The sequence below is a fragment of the Macaca mulatta genome, chromosome 1, assembly GCF_049350105.2.
Source record: "Macaca mulatta isolate MMU2019108-1 chromosome 1, T2T-MMU8v2.0, whole genome shotgun sequence".
NCBI classification, from domain to species: Eukaryota; Metazoa; Chordata; class Mammalia; order Primates; family Cercopithecidae; genus Macaca; species Macaca mulatta.
Window position 1 is genome coordinate 43,477,034 of NC_133406.1, and position 22,810 is coordinate 43,499,843.

General features: G+C 35.3%; 1 protein-coding gene across 3 annotated transcripts in view; it reads left to right on the top strand.

The window, feature by feature from the left end:
- The window catches only part of HMCN1 (hemicentin 1), a 455,102-nt gene that overhangs the window by 298,882 nt on the left and 133,410 nt on the right, over nt 1–22,810 (top strand). For all 3 annotated transcript variants that reach the window (XM_015121897.3, XM_015121910.3, XM_028851450.2), the window contains 8 exons: nt 5,447–5,548; nt 6,343–6,519; nt 7,238–7,389; nt 8,518–8,641; nt 13,524–13,699; nt 16,584–16,680; nt 20,825–20,947; nt 21,694–21,855. In XM_015121897.3, coding sequence (XP_014977383.3) covers nt 5,447–5,548; nt 6,343–6,519; nt 7,238–7,389; nt 8,518–8,641; nt 13,524–13,699; nt 16,584–16,680; nt 20,825–20,947; nt 21,694–21,855 — 1,113 coding nt within the window. The remainder of the gene's footprint in view (nt 1–5,446; nt 5,549–6,342; nt 6,520–7,237; nt 7,390–8,517; nt 8,642–13,523; nt 13,700–16,583; nt 16,681–20,824; nt 20,948–21,693; nt 21,856–22,810) is intronic.

Here is a 22,810-nt window from a genome sequence, read left to right on the forward strand (position 1 = left end):
GTTCTCATGAGATCTAATGGTCTTATAAGGGACTTTTCCCCACCTTTGCTCTGCACTATTCCTTGCTGCTACCATGTGAAGAAGAACGTGTTTGCTTCCCCTTCAGCCATGATTATAAACTTCCTGGGGCCTCCCCAGCCATGCTGAACTGTGAGTCAATGAAACCTCTTTCCTTTATAAATTACCCAGTCTTGGGTATGTCTTTATTAGCAGCATGAGAATGAACTAACACAATGACCATAAGTAAAAAGCAAAAAAAAAAAAAAAAAAAAAAAGATGTGCTGTGGATGCAGTGAAAGGGAACACTTATACACTGCTGGTGGGAATGTAAATTAGTACAACCACTATGGAGAACAGTATGAAGATTCCTTAAGGAACCAAAAGTAGAATACCATTCAACCCGGCAATCTCACTACTGGGTATTTATCCAAAAGAAAAAAAGTCGTTATATGAAAAAGACACGTGCACATGCATGTTTACAGCAGCACAATTCGCAATTGCAAAGATATGGAACCAACCTAAGTGCCCATCAACCAGAGTGGATAAAGAAAATGTGATAAATATATATATATATATAAAATATATATTATATATATTATATATATGTACACACACACACCATGGAAACTACTCAGCCATAAAAAGGAATGAAATAATGTCTTTTGCAGCAACTTGGATGGAGTTGGAGGCCATTATTCTAAGTGAAGTAACCCAGGAATAGAAAATCAAATATTGTATGTTCTCACTTATAAGTAGGAGCTAAGCCATGAGGATGCAAAGGCATAAGAATGATATAATGCACTTTGGAGATTCAGGGGGAAGTGTGACGGGGGATGAGGGATAAAAGACTACATATTGGGTACAGCATATACTGTTCGAGTGATGGGTGTACTAAAATCTCAAATCACCACTGAAGAACTTATCCATGTAACCAACACCACCTGTACCCCAAAAACTATTGAGATAAACATTAAATTGTATAGTATTTGTGTATACACATCCTCTTATATAGTTTATTGTCTCTAGATTACTTAATTCCCAATACAGCATGAATGCTATGTAATTAGTAGTTATACTACATTTTTTATTTGTATTAATTTTTATTGTTGTATTGTTATTTTTTATTTAAAAAATTTCCAATCTGTGGTTGATTGACACTGCAGATAGAGAGGGCTAATTGTATTTAAAATAGCAGATTTAAAGTTTTTGCCTAGTAAATCCAATATCTAGGTTCTAAGTTTCCTGATGGACAGTTTCTATGCTGCTTCTTTTTCTATGTATGAGCAATGCTATCTTGTGATTTTTGTTGAAAAAGTAGGTATTTTAAATAATATAATGTGGCAACTCTGAAAATCATATCCTTCTCTCCTCATGATTTTTATTGTTATTGTTTTTTGTTGCTGGTTTTCATTGTTGTGTCTTGATTCATTAGTGAGTAGGCAGAATACTGGCATCCTCCCAAATTTTCATATCCTAATCCTTGAACCTGTTAATATGTTAGGTTACATCATAAAGGGGAATTAAGGTTGTTAATCATTTGACCTTAAAATAGGAAGATAATACCTAATTATCTGGATGAACCCAATGTAATCATAAGGATCATTAAATGTGGAAAAGGGCAGCAGCATATCAGAGTGATATAATGTGAGAAGAATGCTCCACTCACATCCTCACATGGCCTGCCCATTGCTGGCTTTGAAGATGGAGGAAATGGCCTGTAGAAGTTGGAAAAGGCAAGGGAACAGATTCTCCTCTAGAGCCTCCAGAAGGGAATTCAGCTCTGCTAACACCTTAATATTAACCCAGTCGGGCCATGTTAGACTTCTGACCTAAAAAACTGTAAGATAAATTTGTATTGTTTAAGCTACCAAGTTTGAGGTAATTTGTTTTAGGAACATAAGGAAACGAACTTTTCTATATAAATTCTATGAAGTCTGTTTATACAGACTTTACCCCTGGGGAAAAGGTTTGCACTGACAGAACATTGAGTCTGGTTAAATAAAGAAAAATCTTGCAAATAGGAACTTTCACAGAAAGGCCAGACAGGTCAAATAATGACAGTTCTCTCAGAATGGTACTTTCGGGTAGCTTGAAACCTATTGTACTTCCTTCAGTGTCTGCTAGGCTGCTTTTTTCACTGCGATTATTGGACTATTTGTTTTCAAGTTTGAGCTGGAGAGAGGGTGACAGGGGTAGGTCAGTTAAAATGCCACAAAACTCACTGTTTTAAATGAAATTTAGCTACTTATTTTTTAATAAATACTTTTTGGATTTTTGCAAGTCTTTGGTTAATTTCCCAAGTTCTGAAAAGGTTGATTTTGACAATGTTTCCAATGTTTTTGTTTCTTTACTGGAGGAGTAGATTTTTTGAGTCCTTAGTGTGGCATTCTTGCTGACATCCAATCTTTCTTAAAGTTCTCTAGTGAAGTGAGAAATTGCCAACCCATTCCATAGCTCTGTATTTCTTATTCCCATCGTAGTGTTTTATTGTAGCAGCTACATAGTCTGTCAAATTCTTCAATGAGCACTTCAGTCCAGAAGGCTTCAAGTATTTAAAAAGCTGTTTTGAAGGAATGTGCCATGGACTGATCATTCTTCCTTTTTTCTTTTCCAGTTGGAAAAGTTAGATAGCCATATTTAGAGGTCTTGTGTCCTTAAATACTGTGTTGATAATCAGAATTCAGTGCAGAAAACAGAAGCATTCTAGGCATTTCAAACAGGCAGGGTTAATACATGGAATTAAATGAATACAAAAGTAATTGTAAGAGTGAAGGAGGGGTGGTTCTAGGGTGAGCCTTTAGGAAAAACTCCCAGGACAAAAGAGATTTGACCCAAAGGACATCTACTTCTGAAAACAGACTTTATTTTAGACTTTTCAAAAATCAACTTTGAGTGTTATTATCTTCTTTGATTTTGTTTGTTTTCTGCTTTTATATTTATTATTTATTTCTAGCCTGTTTTGGTTTATTGTATTGGTCTTTTAAATTCTGGGTTGAGTGCTTAGGACTTTTTTCCATTATTTCTTGTTTTTCACATATGTTAATTATGGCTTTAGATTTTCTTTAAGTACTGTACTGCTTTAGTGACATCCTACAGGTTTTAACATTAATCAATTTCACTTTACGTTTTTCTAAACTTATACTCTTATTTTAATTTCATCTTTAATGAGATTTTCCCCATGTAGATAACTTTGTATATTTGTTGTTGATTTACATTTTGTAGTTTTTTAAAATTATGATTATAAAACACCTTATTGGTATTTTGTGGGCTAATATTTCATTTTGAAAATATTCCATTGTCATTTAAAAAACATATATATTCTTTGGTAACTACAAATCCCCAAACACACACATACACATATGCATACATAATCTGGATGGGTACTTTATTTTTCATATTCTTTACAACTGTATTTTTTGTTTCACTACACAGCCAGTTTCTGAGGAAGACATATTAAAATACACCACTTTTAGAGTATTTGAATTTTTCTTGCTTTCTAACAATTTTTGCTTTGTTATTCAATGCATAAGGTATTGTCATTATAAAATATTATTCATGAATTGTAACATGTTAATATAAAGCATGCTGTTTTGTCATGTTTAATAATTTTTGCTTTGTATATTTATCAGAAATTGATGTCAAATTATTGTATATCTTTGTCTAGCTCCTTATTGTAACGTTTTTGTGGGTTTTTATTTGTGCTCCTTATCCACTTAGATATTTTAATTAAAAAATAGTTTTAACCCATTGTATTAGTCCATTTTCATGCTGCCGATAGAGACATACCCAAGAATGGGCAATCTAGAAAACAAAGAGGTTTAATGGACTCACAGTTCCACATAGCTGGGGAGGTCTCACAATCATGGCAGAAGGCATAAGGCACATCTCACATGGTGGCAGACAAGAGAAGAGAATGAGAGCCAAGGCAATCTGATGGATCTAAAACCATCAGATCCCATGAGATGTATTCACTACCATGAGAACAGTATGGGGGAACCGCCCCCGTGATTCAGTTATCTACCAGTGGGGACCCTCCAAGCCAAAATTCAAGATGAGATTTGGGTGGGGACATAGCCAAACCTTGTCACCCACACAAGTTGTTTTTTTTGTTTTTTGTTTGTTTGTTTGTTTGTTTTTTGAGGTGGAGTTTCACTCTTGTTGCCCAGGTTGGAGTGCAATGGCATGATCTCAGCTCACTGCAACCTCCACCTCCCACTTTCAAGTGATTCTCCTGTGTCAGCCTCCCAAGTAGCTGGGATTACAGGCACCCACCACTATGTCTGGCTAATTTTTTGTATTTTTAGTAGAGACGGGGTTTCACCATGTTGGCCAGGCTGGTCTCGAACTCCTCACCTGTGATTCGCCTGCCTCAGCCTCCCGAAGTGCTGGGATTACAGGCATGAGCCACCACACCCGGCCACCCATACAAGTATTAACGTGTCAAAAAGTCACTATTTTAAGTGTCAAAAAAATTCTATTAAACAATTAAATGAACTCATTCATATTTATGTATTTGATTTTATTTCTGCCATCTTACTTCTATTTTTTCTTGTTTTCTTTCCTTCTTTCCCCCTTTCCCGTTTTTGGTAGATTAATGGATTGATGGATTTATTGATAGTAAGTGGGTTGAGGGTCTCTAGTGCATTGAATTAGTTAAATGTAGCAAATTCTTAAAATATGTTTTTCTCTGTCAACTTCAGATACTAATTTACAACATCTTTTTCAAACAAGACAGAACTTTTAATTCCCTTGTAATTTTCTTATCCTGGTATGCCTCTCACACTCCTTGAGATATTGTTGAAAACATGGAATTAATGTTCCAAGTTATTTCTTTTATATTACGCCTCTCAGACTTCACGAATTCCTACTTTCCAACTGTAGTAAATAACAGATCATCCTTATCAGTAATTACTTAAAGTTGAAAATATACTTTTCTGTTTTATTTTGTGAATAACTTAAGTTTAAATTTTATATCAAAGGAAAAAAGCTGCCAAAAAACACACAAAAATTACTCTGCTTTTCCTGAAATAGCTTAAGACAGTGCTATCCAAAGATAAAGTAAGATATTTTGAGATGTTGATTTCTTCTTCACTGGAAGAGTTCAAATTTAGTAGACTAATTACTTCTTGGTAAAGATAATTACTTACCAAATCAATCAGATTAAGTACAATAAAAAATCTTTCTTTAACTTTTTTTACTCCTCTACTAATCTATATAATTCTAAGGATTTTCCTATCTGGACACAGAGAAATGTGTGATCCAGAAAACTTATTTAGATTTTTTTAAATCTTGTTCTTCAATCTATTTGATAGTATACTTTTATTCCAAATAGGTCAGTGTATATATGTGAAAAAAAGAAGAAAGGAAGAAAAATTATAATTTTAATTGAGCAAACAATTTCAGCTTAAATATTCTACTTATAAGTATCTGTTTGGGCCTCTTGCAGAACCACCTAGTCTGGAAGATGCAGGGAAGATGCTGAATGAGACTGTGGTGGTGAGCAACCCTGTACAGCTGGAGTGTAAGGCAGCTGGAAATCCTGTGCCTGGTATGTTTACTTGTGGACTCTATAACTTAATATTTTAAGATTTCTGGGAATAACTGAAACTGGTTTTGAGCATAATATACTAATTACTCATAAAGAACAGGTTATAGAATACATTTCATGGGTGAAACATCGATAAGAATATTATCAGTTAGATAAAATTTTTGAATTTTTATTGCCTTTAACTGCATGAAACAATTTATTTAAAAAATGTAGAAATATGTGAATACCTTAATCATCTTATTGTCAGTATTGTGGCCACAAGACCCACATGGTGGTTTATATCCATTTATGCTGAAACTTTTTTTTAACTTAAAAGCATCTTAATGAAGCTACATCAAATTGTCATTCTAATGAGACTACAACTTTGTTTTGTATATTTCCACCACTGGTAGATTATTCATATGAATCAGTAACAACATACATTTTTGAGGTCAATAATGTGTATGGTATTTGGTTTGGTTAGGCATATAGCCAACATTTTATGGATGAGAGGAAACATACAACAAAAAAAAATAGATAAGTTGAAAGTTTGCTATTAAATAATACTGATATATTAGAGATACTAAAGAATATCTTTCTTCTAAATTCATTTTCAGGACTCACTGACTTGGCTCTTGGTGTTTTTCTAAGGGTTACCTTCTCTAAAATCAAAGCTAAAGAGATGATTACTTAAACAGATTAAATTCAGATGATAAGTATAAGAATAAAGTAATTGCGACTTAGCTAAGATACAACTTAGTATATTTAATTAAAAAAATTTTTACATAGATCATCTTCTCCCCTTCTTCTTTCAGTTATTACATGGTACAAAGATAATCGTCTACTCTCAGGTTCCACCAGCATGACTTTCTTGAACAGAGGACAGATCATTGATATCGAAAGTGCCCAGATCTCAGATGCTGGCATATATAAATGCGTGGCCATCAACTCAGCTGGAGCTACAGAGTTATTTTACAGTCTGCAAGTTCATGGTTAGTGCCACTTCACCTAGATTCATTCTGGGGTAAAGAAGCATTCAAAATGATTAAGTGCTTCTATAAAATTTTTGTGTAAGTATTTAACAGAGTGTGTTATTGTCATCTTTATGTAAGGGCATAGTGTTCTAAAACTTATAAATGTGCTTATTCCTGATTCCTATTAAAATGCTCAATTTCCACATGCTGTTGACTTAAGTTTGCTTTCAATGAGTTGTTGAAATAGTCATTGATACTGTTAGCTAACGACAAAAAAACACTGCTTGTAAATGCTCTCTAAAAGAATCATAGGTATTAGTGAAATGTTTCTGAGTGATTATCTCTAATAATGCTTTTAAGAGGAGTTGGTAGTTAACATACTACAGTGGATGCAGTGAAGGGGGGTACACATGTGTGTTCCTGCACACACACATACACAAGCCTAGAAATCAATAAATAAAATTCCACTCTGGTATAAAAAACTGATTTCTTAAACAAACTGGCAAAACTTGTTTTTCCTTATCTGTGAAATGGAGAAATTGATACTTGCTCTATTTATCTCACAGGATGGCTGTGATTAGATCTTAAATAAGAGAGGTGAAAGAACTTACCAAAAAACAAGTAAACAAACCCTCCAATAAGAACACAATATTGTAGACATTACATGTAGTTTTCGTCATTTGAGATCACAAATCCTGTGATATTAACATGTCTTACCTTCATTTGTTTTTTTCAGTGGCCCCATCAATTTCTGGCAGCAATAACATGGTGGCAGTGGTGGTTAATAACCCGGTGAGGTTAGAATGTGAAGCCAGAGGTATTCCTGCCCCAAGTCTGACCTGGTTGAAAGATGGGAGTCCTGTTTCTAGTTTTTCTAATGGAATACAGGTACCTTCATTCATTTCTTTGGTGACATTTACCACCTGATTATTCAGTACAGGAAGTACACACGTAAAACTGTTGAAGAGATTTAGAGAACAAGGATTAACAGATACTATTTTTTAAGTACACATATGCAGCCATAAAATCCATGGACACATAACTGGGATCCCCAAATAATTCATTAAAAGCTCACTGTTTCTAAGAGTTCCCTTATCTTACTTTTAGGTGTTATATTTTGACCATTTGTTTTAGATATTTGTTGTTTTCTACCTGCCCCACTCCACTTTCTGCTACTACCACAATAGATACTTTACACAAAGAAATGTTAATCAACAAAACAGGAATTTTCTGGTAGAATTTAGGTTTAAATGTCTTCAAATAGTTATGAATCAGAGACTACACGGAGCATATATACTTCTACAAAAACATCAAGTAATATAGTAAGAAAAAATATAATGTAAACATCATGAGAAGTAAAATATGAGTCCTAGAAAAATTTTAAATGCATTATATTGAGTCAAAATTAAAAATATAGAAGTGCATGTATACCTAGTTTAATTTTTATCTTGTCTAACAGAAAGCATAGTTCTCCTAACATTCTACTTCTTCAGGTTTTCTTGCAAATCTAATGCTTTCAAAATTTGGGATCATAGAACATCCAGAGTTAATGTCAGTATTTTAGAAATACGACTGAATCCATGGGATGAAGGATAATCAATGTAGCTTATTAATTAATTTGGCTACTACTTTGTTGTTAATTTCAGTTTCTTACCTTTTTACCCAAAGAAAAATTAGAAAGAGAATTAGTGCCTTTTATTCCAACTCATGTTTCTCCGCTGGCATCTTTCTCTCTGTTTGTAGTGCGTATGGATGAAAGTTGACTTTCATCTGATGCCGTATGTAAAGACTTATTTTCGGTAGTCATTACCAAATTTAATTCTAGCCTCTTACATTCTTCCACTGAGAAGATGAAAAGAGTATTATATGATGTTTGCCTACTTAAAAATATCCAAGGGAAAATCTTCCTAAAAGGCAAATGTTAACTGACTAACCACAAAAAAATAAGAGAAAACATCTATTACACCTACCATTCTCAGAGACATATTGGTTATTCAGCATTCTTATCATTAATAGGTTCTCTCTGGTGGTCGAATCCTAGCATTGACCAGTGCACAAATCAGTGACACAGGAAGGTACACCTGCGTGGCAGTGAATGCTGCTGGAGAAAAACAAAGGGACATTGACCTCCGAGTATATGGTGAGACATTTTAGTAATTAATTTTGCTCTGATAGACATGTGTTTGGGTCCTAAAATCATTGAGAAAGTTAAGAGAAGTTGTTGACAATAAAGAACAATGAACCTTAGAAATGATATTACAGGATCAATTCAAATCAGATTCTCTTTCTGTCTTATATCTGACTTTGGACGATTTTCCTTTTTTAAAGTTCTGAGAAAGTAAAATGCACACAGCCAGCATGTAGGGTGTTAGTTTTATAGAGTACTCTGAAAACCATGACTGTGGATAGCAGCTCTGCCATTTAGAAGAGATAATCTTCTCATTGAAGCAAGTATCTGTTCAAGTAGCTCTCTTCATTCATTCTACTCAAAGCCATGCTTTTATTACTTTCTAATTATTTGTAATCAGCATATTTGTGATCAATACTATGTTTGTGCATTAAGGGCTCTTTGAGAAGCAAAAAGTTAATATAAATGTAGGCAAAATTTAAGTTTTTCCCACTCTCAATGCTGCCCACAATGATCACAAAAGGAAATATCCGATCCCATCACAGCAAAAGAGCCCCAGAAGAAAGTTGGGGCCTCTTGATCTCCGTTTATATATTATGCTTGTCTATCCACATTCCAGTATACCTTTACATTCAGAACTCTTTTAGACTTTTTTCTGTGGCTTATTTGCATTATATTTCTTAGTTCACGGAATAATGAAATTATTTCTTTTATGACCTCTTGAAGAGTTTCTGTTTAATGCAGAATGCAAGCCTTCTCCTTAAAGTCCTACCTCACTTCCAAATAATTCATTCCTTTCTGAAATATATTACCTTTTTAAAAAATTTTACCTCCAGACAATGTGGACCATGTTGTCTTCTCTTATATGTTTGCCAATGTAAATGTAATGATCACAACTAACATATATTGTTACATAATGTTTTCGTAAAAAGACCCCTTGTTATGGATATCATACATATTTAATGAAAGTAAAAGTTTTAGTTGGCATCGGTACACTACCAAAGGGTTCTCTATGCTCTTTCTTTTTTGTTGCTATTGCAATTGACATGAGTTCACATCCAGCCTCCAGATTTGCTTAGGTATTTGAGGTAACAGATAGGTCTATAATGCCCAACCCCAGGAATTTTAACTCCTTCCCTGAATTGAGTCGCTTTTATGCTTTATGAAGAAATGGAAAGTTTCCATTCTAAAATATCCTTTGAGACTGATTCATCAATTAATCAAGTGTGTAACACAGTAGTTCTTCAGTCATTAGGAAGCAAGCAGAGGGGTGACATTGGTCTTGACAGGGTTTTAGTCAACACAGAAATCTGAGATGGTCTCCTTACATTTCTACACTGGCTAGTGTCAAGAATGAACCTGGGAGATGATAAGGAGTTGATATTTTCCAGGAATTACAGAAACATGCATCACTATTCCTTATCATTTGCTAAGATACTTCTATACTACTTTCTTAGGCTGAAAATCAGTATCTTTCTCTGATATAAAAGTCAAGTGGCTAGCTGATATATATGTTTGGGAATGTTTATATGTGTTAAGCCATTGAAATACACATGCAGCAAGCTGCTGAAAAAGTATAAAAGTAAAACAGGTTTTTAATCTAAAATCAGTGTCCAATCTGTATTTCACTATTAGTATTATTTCCATAAATTTTATTTTTATATTTGTAGTAGTAACCTTGGTGATGTGTGTCTAATTAGAGCCTAATGAATGTTAATTCCCAGAGATAAATCACCTTCAGATTTACACTGGGGGGTGTGGTGGTGTTGGGGGATGGAATAGGAGAAGTAGATAGTAGGCAAAGTAGCTTTTCCTACAATTATGAGTAGTTTGTTAAAATTTTTCTCCCTGGTATAATTCAGAGTATGTTTTGCCATACCCTGAGATATTGAAACAAGAGAATTGAGTTTTTAAAAGATTTGGATTCACATAGTACCTTTTCTTTAAACTTAAGCTTAGAGAACTTTCCTGGAGATCATACATTCTTCAGCTTCCCAGCAATGACAACCCTATGACAAGTCTGATTTTAGTAATTAAATTTAACAAACATAACGCTTAGGATGAGAAACAGGTCCAGAACACATCCCTTCCTAAGCAACATAACCACAAAGCAAAATAGGGATAACATCTAAGGAAGCTGAGGATCTAAAGGGTAGAACCCTTGTTCTCTTCTCAGACTAAACAAAAAGTTGGAAATGAGAGACAGGACAAAAAAAAAATACATGTTTTGGTAATATATATCCTCGGCTATAATTAGATTTGCTTCAGTTTTTATCCCTTAAACAAATACTCCATTGTTTTTGCATTTTTCCCTCTCATTTAAAAAATCTGGTTTCCTTTTGAACTTGATTCAACTCATTTAGTGTAAAAAAGAAAGTAACTGAAGGAAAATATATTTGGAAATGAATTAGCATTCTGTAGTCTTGAATTGTTTCCGACTTTCACTTCTGCAGTCATAATGAACTCATGCTGTTTTGTAGATTCTACAAATAATCTAAGACAAACATTTTTATACAGTTATGGTACTTTTTTATTCAATGAGGCCAAACTTTACCTAAAATTATTTGCAAGATGTGAAATCAGCTGTTCTATTTAGGGCTTCCTGAGTGCTAGGACTTGTGAATCTGTTTTCATGGCATCTTTAGAAAGTGGCACTAATTAGGCCGGGCTCAGTGGCTCACGCCTATAATCCCAGCACTTTGGGAGGCCAAGGCAGGTGGATCGCCTGAGGTCAGGAGTTTGAGACCAGCCTGGTCAACATGGTGAAACCCCGTCTCTACTAAAAATACAAAAAAAAAAAAAAAAAAAAAAATTAGCCAGTTGTGGTGGCACATGCCTGCAATCCCAGCTATTTGGGAGGCTGAGGCAAGAGAATTGCTTGAACCTGGGAGGCAGAGGTTGCAGTGAGCCGAGACTGTGCCATTGTACTCCAGCCTGGGCAACAAGAGCGAAACACCTTCTCAAAAAAAAAAAAAAAAAAAAGAAAGAAAGAAAGTGGCATTAATTGTGCTCACTTTGCTATTTTTATAGTAGTTTTAATCTCAAACAGACTAATCATGTATCTTTTATTGAATGTGTCACACATCAATAATGTCAGTGTTTTCTGTTTCTCAGATTACTTTAAACTTATCAAGAGCCAGATGTCTGTGTATACTACTAAATTTAGCAGAAGGAACATCATGAATCTCTGCACAAATGCTCCATTGGTCAGTCTCAGCCATTGTGCAGTGTGTTTCTTCCTTCAGCATCAATTTCTTTGAGTTTAACATAAGTCCTGCACCCCAAAACAGCGCATGAAAGTGCTCTTTAGTTCATACCCTTTCCCTCTGTAGCAGACATAGTAACAGAGAAACCTCATGGTTACAGAGGCACAATACTACTACTATAGTCAAAGTCTATTGCCTTCTTTATCTTGCCACATGCTGATGGAGTATCAAGCCTGAAACAATGGCTGATAAACGATAATAATATTTTTACCACAAAAATCTTGTTTCTACCAAAACATTTTAGTACAACTTAACCTTTTTTTGTAGTTAAAAAAAAAAAATGCTACAAATATGGCAAATTTTCTATAGCCCTGCATAGTGATGGGATTTTGTGAGAAATGGCCAAGGAAATTCCCCTCTGTGCTTTGTTGGAGTGGCCTTTTATAACAGGCCTGATTTCATCATTAGTTTGTGTTTCTGAATAATTATATACACAGGCCTAAAAGAGTCTTTGAGAAGTTATGGAGCCCACCCTCTCATTCTTGGCAGGACTGTACCTAAACCATCTAAGATAAATGATTGTTTACTGTATTCTTTAATACACCCAAGGGAAAGAGGTTTCTTAAACTTTTCGGAAAACACATTTCAGCATCTAAGGAGCTTTATATAGCCAGGGAATCCTAATTTTAATCTCATTAAAATTTCCACTTATTTCCTCTTATGCAATTGTGAGTATGTTGTGCAGCTGGTCATTGAATTGATTTGTTCTTTATTCTGTCACCATGGAAAACCAAAAAGAACACTAAACTACAAGTCAGGAGGCTCCTAACTTTACCACCAATTAACCATATTATTTTGCACAAGCTATTATCTGACACCAATTTTATGTTTTGCACACTGAGAGATGGGACTGGATGAGCTCTATGATATCCTCCAACTATTTTTTAATGTTGCCTCTGTGACTATGACATCTATTTCTTTTGCAAAAATTACAAATAAATATTGGAGGTGTATTCACTCTTAGCTTATTGTTTCTAAAATATTTCATGAGTGATTTGTTACTTTGAAAACCTTACGCAGTAACATCTAGTTCTAAAGGTTTCTTATTTGGGCACTTGATGAGAACTTCCCATTCTAAACGTTTTTTAAATAAAAAGTGAGAAGCATTGTTCAACAAGAATACATTAATCAGTGATTTACTAGTACTTGATTCTGAACCAAGTGATGCAAAAGGGTATGTTAGAATGATTGTGATCCTACATCTTTTTTTTTTTTTTTTTTTTTTTTTTTTTTTGAGACGGAGTCTGGCTCTGTCACCCAGGCTGGAGTGCAGTGGCGCGATCTCGGCTCACTGCAAGCTCCGCCTCCCGGGTTTACGCCATTCTCCTGCCTCAGCCTCCCGAGTAGCTGGGACTACAGGCACCCGCCACCTCGCCCGGCTAGTTTTTTGTATTTTTTAGTAGAGACGGGGTTTCACCGTGTTAGCCAGGATGGTCTCGATTTCCTGACCTCGTGATCCGCCCGTCTCGGCCTCCCAAAGTGCTGGGATTACAGGCTTGAGCCACCGCGCCCGGCCCCTACATCTTAAAAGAACCAGTAAAGGTATTCAGTATATGTCCTGATAATGAATGAATATAAATAGTGTGCTGGCCTGTTTTATCCTGAAAGAAAACCCATCTTTCATGTAGTTCCACCAAACATTATGGGAGAAGAACAGAATGTCTCTGTCCTCATTAGCCAAGCTGTGGAGTTACTATGTCAAAGTGATGCCATTCCCCCACCTACTCTTACTTGGTTAAAAGACGGCCACCCCTTGCTGAAGAAACCAGGCCTCAGTATATCTGAAAATGGAAGTGTGTTAAAGGTAAGGATATGGATTCATTTATTTTATCTTATGTTATTGTAAGTTCATGGTTTTGGTACTACCCCTATTTAGCGTGCCTGTCTTTCACAAGTGTTGGACTAATTTTCTCTTACAAAATTCTAGGAACCCTTTTATTGATGAGGTTTGTAATATTTTTAAATTTTGTGCTTAGTGAGATTCAATTATTTGTCATCCATATCCAGAAACGATCTCAAAAAATGCTTCCAGGAAAATATCATAGAAATAATCCAAGGTGTGCCTCACCTTCAGTCTTCCAGCCAATCACCAAGTGCCCATTTTAGGTGCTCTGGACAAAGATGCAAAAAGTCATGGTGGTTCACACCTGATCCCAACACTTTGGGAGGCCAAGGTGGGCAGATCACTTAAGGTCAGGAGTTCAAGAGCAGCCCGGTCAACATGGTGAAACCCTGTCTTTACTAAAAATACAAAAATTAGCCTGGCATGGTGGCATGCACCTGTAATCTCAGCTACTTGGGAGGCTGAGGCAAGACAGCTGCCTGAACCCGGGAGGTGCAGGTTGCAGTGAGCTGAGATCACACCACTGCACTCCAGCCTGGGTGACAGAGCAAGACTTTGTCTCAAAAAAAAAAAAAAAAAGAAATGCAAACAAGCATGACACACTTCATGTCCTTGATGTCTTCCAACCTCATGTAAATACATAAAAAATTAACAATTTAGTTGAAAAATGCAATGAATACTATAGTCTGAGTCAATTACCAAGTGGATGGTACAGATAATACATTTTGGGGGGTGGCAAAAGATGAGGCTCTCATTGCCAGGATTAGTCTTAAAAGACTACTTAGTGTTTTAGAGGTAGATGAGATAAAAGGCAAGGGAAGCAAGTCGGGTAGTTTGGCTCAAGCAGAGAATTTAACAAAGTGAATATTTGGAAATAATGTTGAAAAGGTTGATTTGAATGAAATAAAGTGTGACATTGAAAGTCAGCCTAAGGAATTCGGATTCAGGAGGACAGAAGACTGCCAAATGTTTATAACATCCTGATAATAACCCAACTGAGAAATCAAAAGACCAGCTAAGTAATCTGCCTACAGTTACTGAAAGACAGAAATTGGATTAGAACACCGGGAGTATGGCTTCAGAACCCGTGCTACTAACCACCACATAGCCTCTTGCTAAAGGAAGGTTTATTACTGATAAACAAAGAGTCTTGAGAAATAGATGGCAGACAGTAAGCTGGGCAGCTTACCTAAGGAAGACAGAAGCATGGGGTTGAGTGAAAGGGAGCGTGAAGGAGTATGTTAGAGGCAGAGGATGGAGATCTTGGGTATTATGATTGTATAACAACGGAGCTGGGTGAGAAAGGAAAGACCAGAATCACTGATGAAAGAAAGAGGGATGAACTAATTGAACTACACAAGAAAAAAAGAAGAAGAAGAAGAAGAAAAGTCATTGTCCATTCGCAGGGGCAGAGCCTAGCATTCTAGAAAGCATGCGGTAAAATTCCCAAACCTTAACTCTGACGAAATGACGGAGGTAGACAATTGCATAAATGCAAATCTCAGTGAGTACAGAAGTTTGTCCCATTGAGGGGTTTAGGGAGAAGATCAGAGAAATGAAAACTTTTTTGGAATGCAATTCTTATTAGTCAGTTAAAAGTATCTTACCTACGTACTACCATTCACACACATCTCTAACAAAATCAAGTAATAGAATATTGCCATTTTGTTTTGCCTGGTACACACTAGGTGCTCAATAAATATTAATCCCTCCTCTCTATGATTCCCTCCCCGACTCTTTCTATGAGACATGCAGGCCTGTGCATACTGACCTTAAGGACTTGGAACCCCAGATTTGAGTGAGCCTGCCACGAATTATGTGACTCTGAGCAATTTAGATATCTTAATTGATTGAGTTTCCTTATCTGTAAAATGAGGAGGTTGGATTTTATTTCCTCTTTCAAGTCTAATATTCTTAGGTTCTCCATGTGTCCTTTTAGCTAATTCCATCTCTATTGTTCACACCAATTGATTAATAAATGTTTATTGACTGCCTTCTGTGTACCCCTCTAAGCGAAATACTTCAAATGATCACTCTAACGTCAGTGATCATTGAATGTTTTAGAAATTATTGATTGCAAACTTAGTTGGCAATAAGTCACATACTGCTTGTTGTATCTTTTGTATTATCTTGTATTATTATATATTATTTATTATTAAATTCTTTTTTATGTTCACATCCTTTATATTCTCAATTAGATTGCAAACTTAAATCAGAAACCATATGTGACATTATATCTGTTTATGTCTTCTACCTACAGTACCTAGTACAAGTGCTGTAATAACTGCAAATGGTCAATGGATGAATGAGCATTGATGCATGTTGTACATAAATACATGAAAAATATTTACTGATACTAATTCATCTACCAAGCAACAAACTGGGTACTAGGAGAATGAGGCTAATGTAATATAATACTTAGCTTAAAGAAGCTTACAGACTCAGCATGGGAGAAAGATATATTACTGGTCTCAAGAATAAGGCTGTTATTTTACTGGACAGTTTCCTGGATGTATAAGGATTTCATATTTTAAAGTCTTAAATTACTTCAACAGAAATTGTACCTTTTCATTATTTTTTTCTGAATTATATTTAAAAAGCTGTTCTAGACCCTCAACCCCTAATATAAACCAGATTAAAATAAGGTATGGCATAGATGAAAATGGTTGAACCTTGTTGTGTTGAAACTGGGTGATGGGCATATAGCCATTTATATTGCTATTTTCTCTATTTTTGATATCTTTGTAAATCTTCAGAATAAAAATAATAGATCACAAGTAGTATTAATTTAAAAAACCTCAAGTGAAATAGAAAGTGTGATTTCAAAGGATGATTTTGTTTTCAGATTGAAGATGCTCAGGTTCAAGACACTGGTCGTTACACTTGTGAAGCAACAAATGTTGCTGGAAAAACTGAAAAAAATTACAATGTCAATATTTGGGGTAAGTGTAATCAGCTCTTGAAAGCAAATGATGCAGACTGTGGTTTTTGTGTCACTTAAAATGACATTCATCCATGTAACTAAAACTGATTATAATAGGTAGATGAACAACAATTAGTACATTTACATGGTTCTGAACTGTCCTGGGTATCAGTTCGTATGACTACTTCGAGAGCAACTCTAGATGAACTTTCTTGTAACTTTGATGTTGAAGGATTCTCCTCATCTGCCTGAGTAACATGCCCTTTGTCTTCCACAGCCAGCGTCTCGTAATGATTGGGCCTTCTCTAGTAACTAGTGGTGGGTTCGTCAATGGAAAGAAAATAAGCCAAAAAGCCAAATTATATATGTGAACTGTGTGTGTATGTGAGAGAAAGAACACAGGTGCTTGCGTGGTGGGAGATAGGATTACTATGATAATCAGGGAGAAAAGCTATTCTCAGTTGAAATTTTACCGTTTGTTACTAATTAAGGTAATTCTTATAGTCACAACTTGAGCCTCAGCTGTGGCTATCAGCTAAAAAGCATTCCCATTTCCAGCATATTCACCTGTATTTCGCATACTTTAAAAAACTCATTTATAATGTATTCATTTGTGTGGTGGGAGATTAGATTACTATAATAACCAGGGAGAAAAGCTATTATCAGCTGAAATTTTACCATTTGTTACTAATTAAGATAATTCTTACAGTCACAACTTTTGCTTCAGCTGTGGCTGTCAGCTAAAAACCATTCCCATTTCCAGTACATTCACCTGTATTTTACATACTTTAAAAAACTCATAACTTAATAAGCCCTCTTCATTTTGATTGTATTTGTTTAAACTTTTTAATTATTGAAATTATAAGCTGAATTTACCTTTGATTTATAGTTTATTCACAAACATTTTTTAAATAAAAGTAAAACTGGATGAAATAACTTTATTCCAATGGAGAAGAAATACTCTTTAAAATTTTGAAAGCATGCAGTGATGTAGAAAATGACTTATTAATAAATGACTATCATTGTTAAAAAACCCTCCAGGCAGGTTATGAGAAACGCTATTATACACCCTGTAAAATTTACTACTAAATAGTAAAAGTTACTATATGGTAAATTTATTTCATTATATACCACTTATATGTCGTTAACTTCTGTTCCTGCCTCTTTTTACCCATTTTCCCTCTCCATTTTCCCTTCCCTTCCATCCTCATTTCTTTCAAATGGGAAAAATATTTATTATTTATATCTAGTTCATTTATTTAATAATTTAATATTTTTATCTAGTTCCAAATATGGACAAGACACTAGACTAAGTGTTATCAAGTAAAGATGACAAAAAAGAAAAAAGAAAAATTAGGAGTGATGATCAATTAGAAACTGAGGTGAAGAATTCCTTTTTCATATGTGATATTTGAGGTACCTGTGGACTATGTGAAGCTGTCCGCCCTGCAGCCAGAAATACAAGTCTATCATTTAGGGGAGATAAGAGTGAAAAACATAAGGTTGCAGACATAACTATATAGGTAGCAGATGAAATCACTTGGAGAAGGTAAAAAGAATGTATACAGAAGAGTACTAGATAGGATGGCTCTCAGGTGTACCATATAAGAAGAGAGCTAGTAAAAGAAACTCTAGATAAGAAACTGAGAAGGAAGAGCCTGAGAGGTCGGAGGAGAACCCAGTAAAAAAATGTATCATGGAAACTATTGACAATGTTTTTCTCAGAAGAACACAAGTAAGTTTGATATGGATGAATGGATGAGTGAATGAGTAATATTACATATTGCAGAGAATTCAAATTAAACTAAAAAATATAGTTTACAAATATGCAGACCAGTACCTCTTAAAGAAAAGCAATGTAATAGTGGAAAGCAGGATGCAGTAGGTATAAGAATGAATAAGGGAGAAAGTTGAGACATCAAAGATAGATTAACTAAAAAAAATACTTATATGCTTCCATCTTCTAGGCGCTATGCCATGTGTGGACATAGAGCAATTAGTGAGAAAGACAATGATGTTGCTCTCACAGAACTTATAGTTGGCTGGTGGAGAAATTTCTTTAAATAGTCAAAATTAAAATTAAACCTCCTAAGAGCTATCATAGGTGGTTATGTAGAAAAGCATATGAGAAATGTTTAACTGAGCCCTTAAGGATGCTCAGGCATTAACTCTGTGAAGAGGGTAAAAGCAATGCAAAGCTCTGGAGAATACTGTCTGTATTCAATGAGCTTAATATTCTTCACTATGGAGCCTAGTGTGATGCGAGGAGAGAGAGGAGATATTAGGTAAAAAGGTAAAAATAGGCATATTGAAGAAGGCCTCTTAAATCAATTTAAAACATATAGATTTGATTCTAAAGGTGATAGAATAAACTAAAGAGATTTTAAAAAGGACCGGATGCTCAGGTCTGTATTTTAGAAGAAAGCAGACATATTTAATAAATTGAATCAACATGGTTCAGTTGATTAGATGAAGTTTGGAAACAAGAAGAGTAAAGGATGGATGTCTGTGTGGCTTAGCCGACTGGGCCGTGAGGATAATAGTGTCCTTTTCTCAGAGAAGGAACAAAGAGGGCTCAGTTCAGTTTTGGACAAGTCAAATTTGACAATGCTTCTAAGGCATCCAACTTGAGATGTTAAGTAGTTAGTTGGATATAAAAGTCTAGACCTCAGAGAGGGTCTCCATTACAGATATAGATTTTCAAGTATTTGTATTAATGAGAAGCCCTGGGGGTAGAGAAGGGTAGAGTTTAGAATGGAGATCATAAATTTATAGTAGTGACAATCTATGCAATTGTGTCATTTTCTTTTGGAACTTTCAGTTTGTGGTATCAGTGACAGAGTAAACTGTAGGATTCATCCAGAGTAAGGGTATTGACAAATAAGAAGGGCAAAGGTACAAGGCAGTTGAGAATATTGACAAAGGAACAGTTGAAATTATTAATTATGAAATCTACGCTGAGTAGAGAAGTCGGTAAACAGAAGAATAGGCAGCTGGATAGGGGGACTTCTGAGAAGTGAAAACACTTGAGATTCAATTAAGTCAATGGGAATTGACTTGAGAATTGGGAATAATTGAGAGCAAAAAGAACAGAGAAGTTGTCAGAAAGAGGCCTAAATTTATAAACTTACAGGAGGAATGTTCTAGATGATGGGAAGAGCCATGGTATGGCTTCTGATGGAAAATGGGATGGGTATATCAATAACTGAGTAGACAGGGTATTTAGACTGGTTATACATGTGGATGTTGGGTTCATACAGAGTGATGGTAGGACTTAGTATGAAAAGTATAAGAACACAGACTGTTCAGTGAATAAAGGAAGAATGACAGGTTTACAGACGGGATTTAAAAAAAGAGAGAGAGAGAGAGAGAAATAAATTGGTTATATGAGCCTCAAAGGAATAGAGGCTTTTACATGGGATGGTTGAACAATGACCGGAAGCCGCACTAGGGGTGCAAGAGGATTCTCCCACTCCTCAACTCTCAGGAGTTTGGAAGAACAAGCCATCTACCAGCTGACAGTCCTGCAGCCAAAGAAGTGTCCTCAAGGAGAGTTCAGCCAGCAACTGCAGATTCCAGCGCCTTTGAGAAAATCTTGGGTAGTCAGTATTCACTTTGAAGGTTCCAGGGTGAAGCTGTAGGCCAGTAGAGAAGCAGACTGTGCAATCTGAAATAGGTAATATGTCCTTTCTTTAGACAAAACCCCTTGCCTCTGCTCTTTAGAATATGTTATATGCCTTATGTTTCCTGTTCTGTTCACTATTTGAGATATCAAAGCTAGCCAGGCAACAGTGAATGGGCTAAGTTTAAACTTGGTAGGTACTTTAGCTTTTTGATGCAAGGTATCTAAATATCTTGCATCAAATATACATTTTATAATAGCTAAATATATGAGCTAACATATTTTGTAAGTTATGATAAAGTAGCTTCTCTTTATGCCATTCTGAATATTTTGATAAATTTCTATCTGTGTACATGGGAAGTCTGCTATTAGCTATTTATGCTACATCTTACAGGTGACTTTTAATTTGATGTTGATGTCAACCTCATATGCCAATTTCTTCATTATGTCATTTGAGTAGAAGCCTTTTATCTTACATGTAAACTGTTAGGAAAATTCTATATGAAATGAGTGGAAAAATAATATTTTTATTTTTTTCCAGTCCCCCCAAATATTGGTGGTTCTGATGAACTTACTCAACTTACAGTCATTGAAGGGAATCTCATTAGTCTGTTGTGTGAATCAAGTGGTATTCCACCCCCAAATCTCATTTGGAAGAAGAAAGGTCAGTTTTCATCCTTGAAATTTATAAAATTAAATGAAAATAGAAGATGGATATTGACTTTGTTTGACAAATGTGTTACATTATAAACAAATTTTCCTGGAATTTGCATACTAAATGCTAGACAGCAAAATTGCTTTATATTAAATGTGCAACATGTGATCCTTCTACACTACCCAGCTGAAATTTTTTTAAGACTGTTAACTCCTCCCTAGAAAAAAAAAATTCTGCATTAATTGATTATTTTTGAATCAAATGCATTATAGGGCAGCTATAAACATTGAGAATGCACCATTCAGGAACTACATTTTCTTCTTTAAAATAAGTTTTAAACTTCCTGGGTGATTGGTTCAGTCATACCCCAAACCTCAGCATCACACAATACATCCATGTAATAAACCTGCACCTGTACCTCCTGAATATAAAATAAAAGTTGATATTATTAAAAAGTAACATTTTTTCTCTGTGACAGTTTTCAATGTACATTAAGAATGAATTCTGTGTTTGACCAGATTTTCAATTTATTTATCAACAGCTCCTTAAGCCCACTAAGTAGCAGAAAGATCATTTAAATTTTTAGTTCATTTAAATATTAGTGCTCCTTCATTTTACATACTAGGGCAGGATTATTTTACAGTGTCATTTGCCTTTTATATACTTGAACTAAGTAAACAAGTATCATATTTAGTAATGTATACAAAATGCTTTACATTTCTGCCTCATATTCTGCCATTTGGACTTCTTTGCAGGCTCTCCAGTGCTGACTGACTCCATGGGGCGAGTTAGAATTTTATCTGGGGGCAGGCAATTACAAATTTCAATTGCTGAAAAGTCTGATGCGGCACTCTATTCATGTGTGGCATCGAATGTTGCTGGAACTGCAAAGAAAGAATACAGTCTGCAAGTTTACAGTAAGTTGTTGATTAGCCAGGCTTTGGCACAATTTTCTTTTAAATCTTTTCATCCTTCTCATTTACTTTATAAAATATCTTTAATATTCATTCAAAATGGTACGGTTGTAACTATCATATGACACACACATTTAAATTGTGCTGACATAACTGGAGAGCAATTACTTCCTTCTGGCTGTTATTCGGCATTACAGCTGTCCACTCTGCATTAGGTCACCAATGACAGACACATCAGTGTGGCTGTAATTTGTTGGGGGCAGATAGTGGACACATGGAGGGGGAAGGGAGAGCATTTTACCATAGGGGATATTTACAATATGTGAAAACATTTTATTTTAAAGATTATTTTACTTGTATAAGATCTTAGAGTGCTTAAGATAGTTGTATACTCATTTAATATTCACATGAGCTGTTATATAAGACAAAACTGTCGCCTCCATTTTGTGTACGTGGAAATTTAAGCTCCGAGAGGTTTTGTTGGTTGAACAAGGTCATGTGGCTTGTGTGTGGTAGGACTGACACTAGAACATCGGATTACTGACACGGGCCTACTTTTCTTTCCACACATATATGTATTAGAATTGATCTAATTTTTGTTCCTAGCATCAATGACACGTGAATTCAGCTTCAAACAACAGAATAAATGGCTATAAGTGGCTTAACCAAGTAAAGGTTTATGTTCTCACATAATAAGAAGGCAGAGGTTAGCATTAATCACTGGAGTTGGTCAGCGGCTTAATTGTGTCAGCATAGGAGCTCTGGCATTCTACTGATCCCTCCTTCATGGTCTCAAGATGGTAGCTGTTATTGTGGTATCAATTCCACGTAGAAGGCAGGAGGAAGGGAAAGGGCTGGTATCTTTCCCTTTTGTTAGGAGAGCAAAATTTTCCCCAAAATCCGCAGCAGACCTCTGTTTAGGTTTTACAGGCCTAAATTCATTCATGTGGTTACCCCA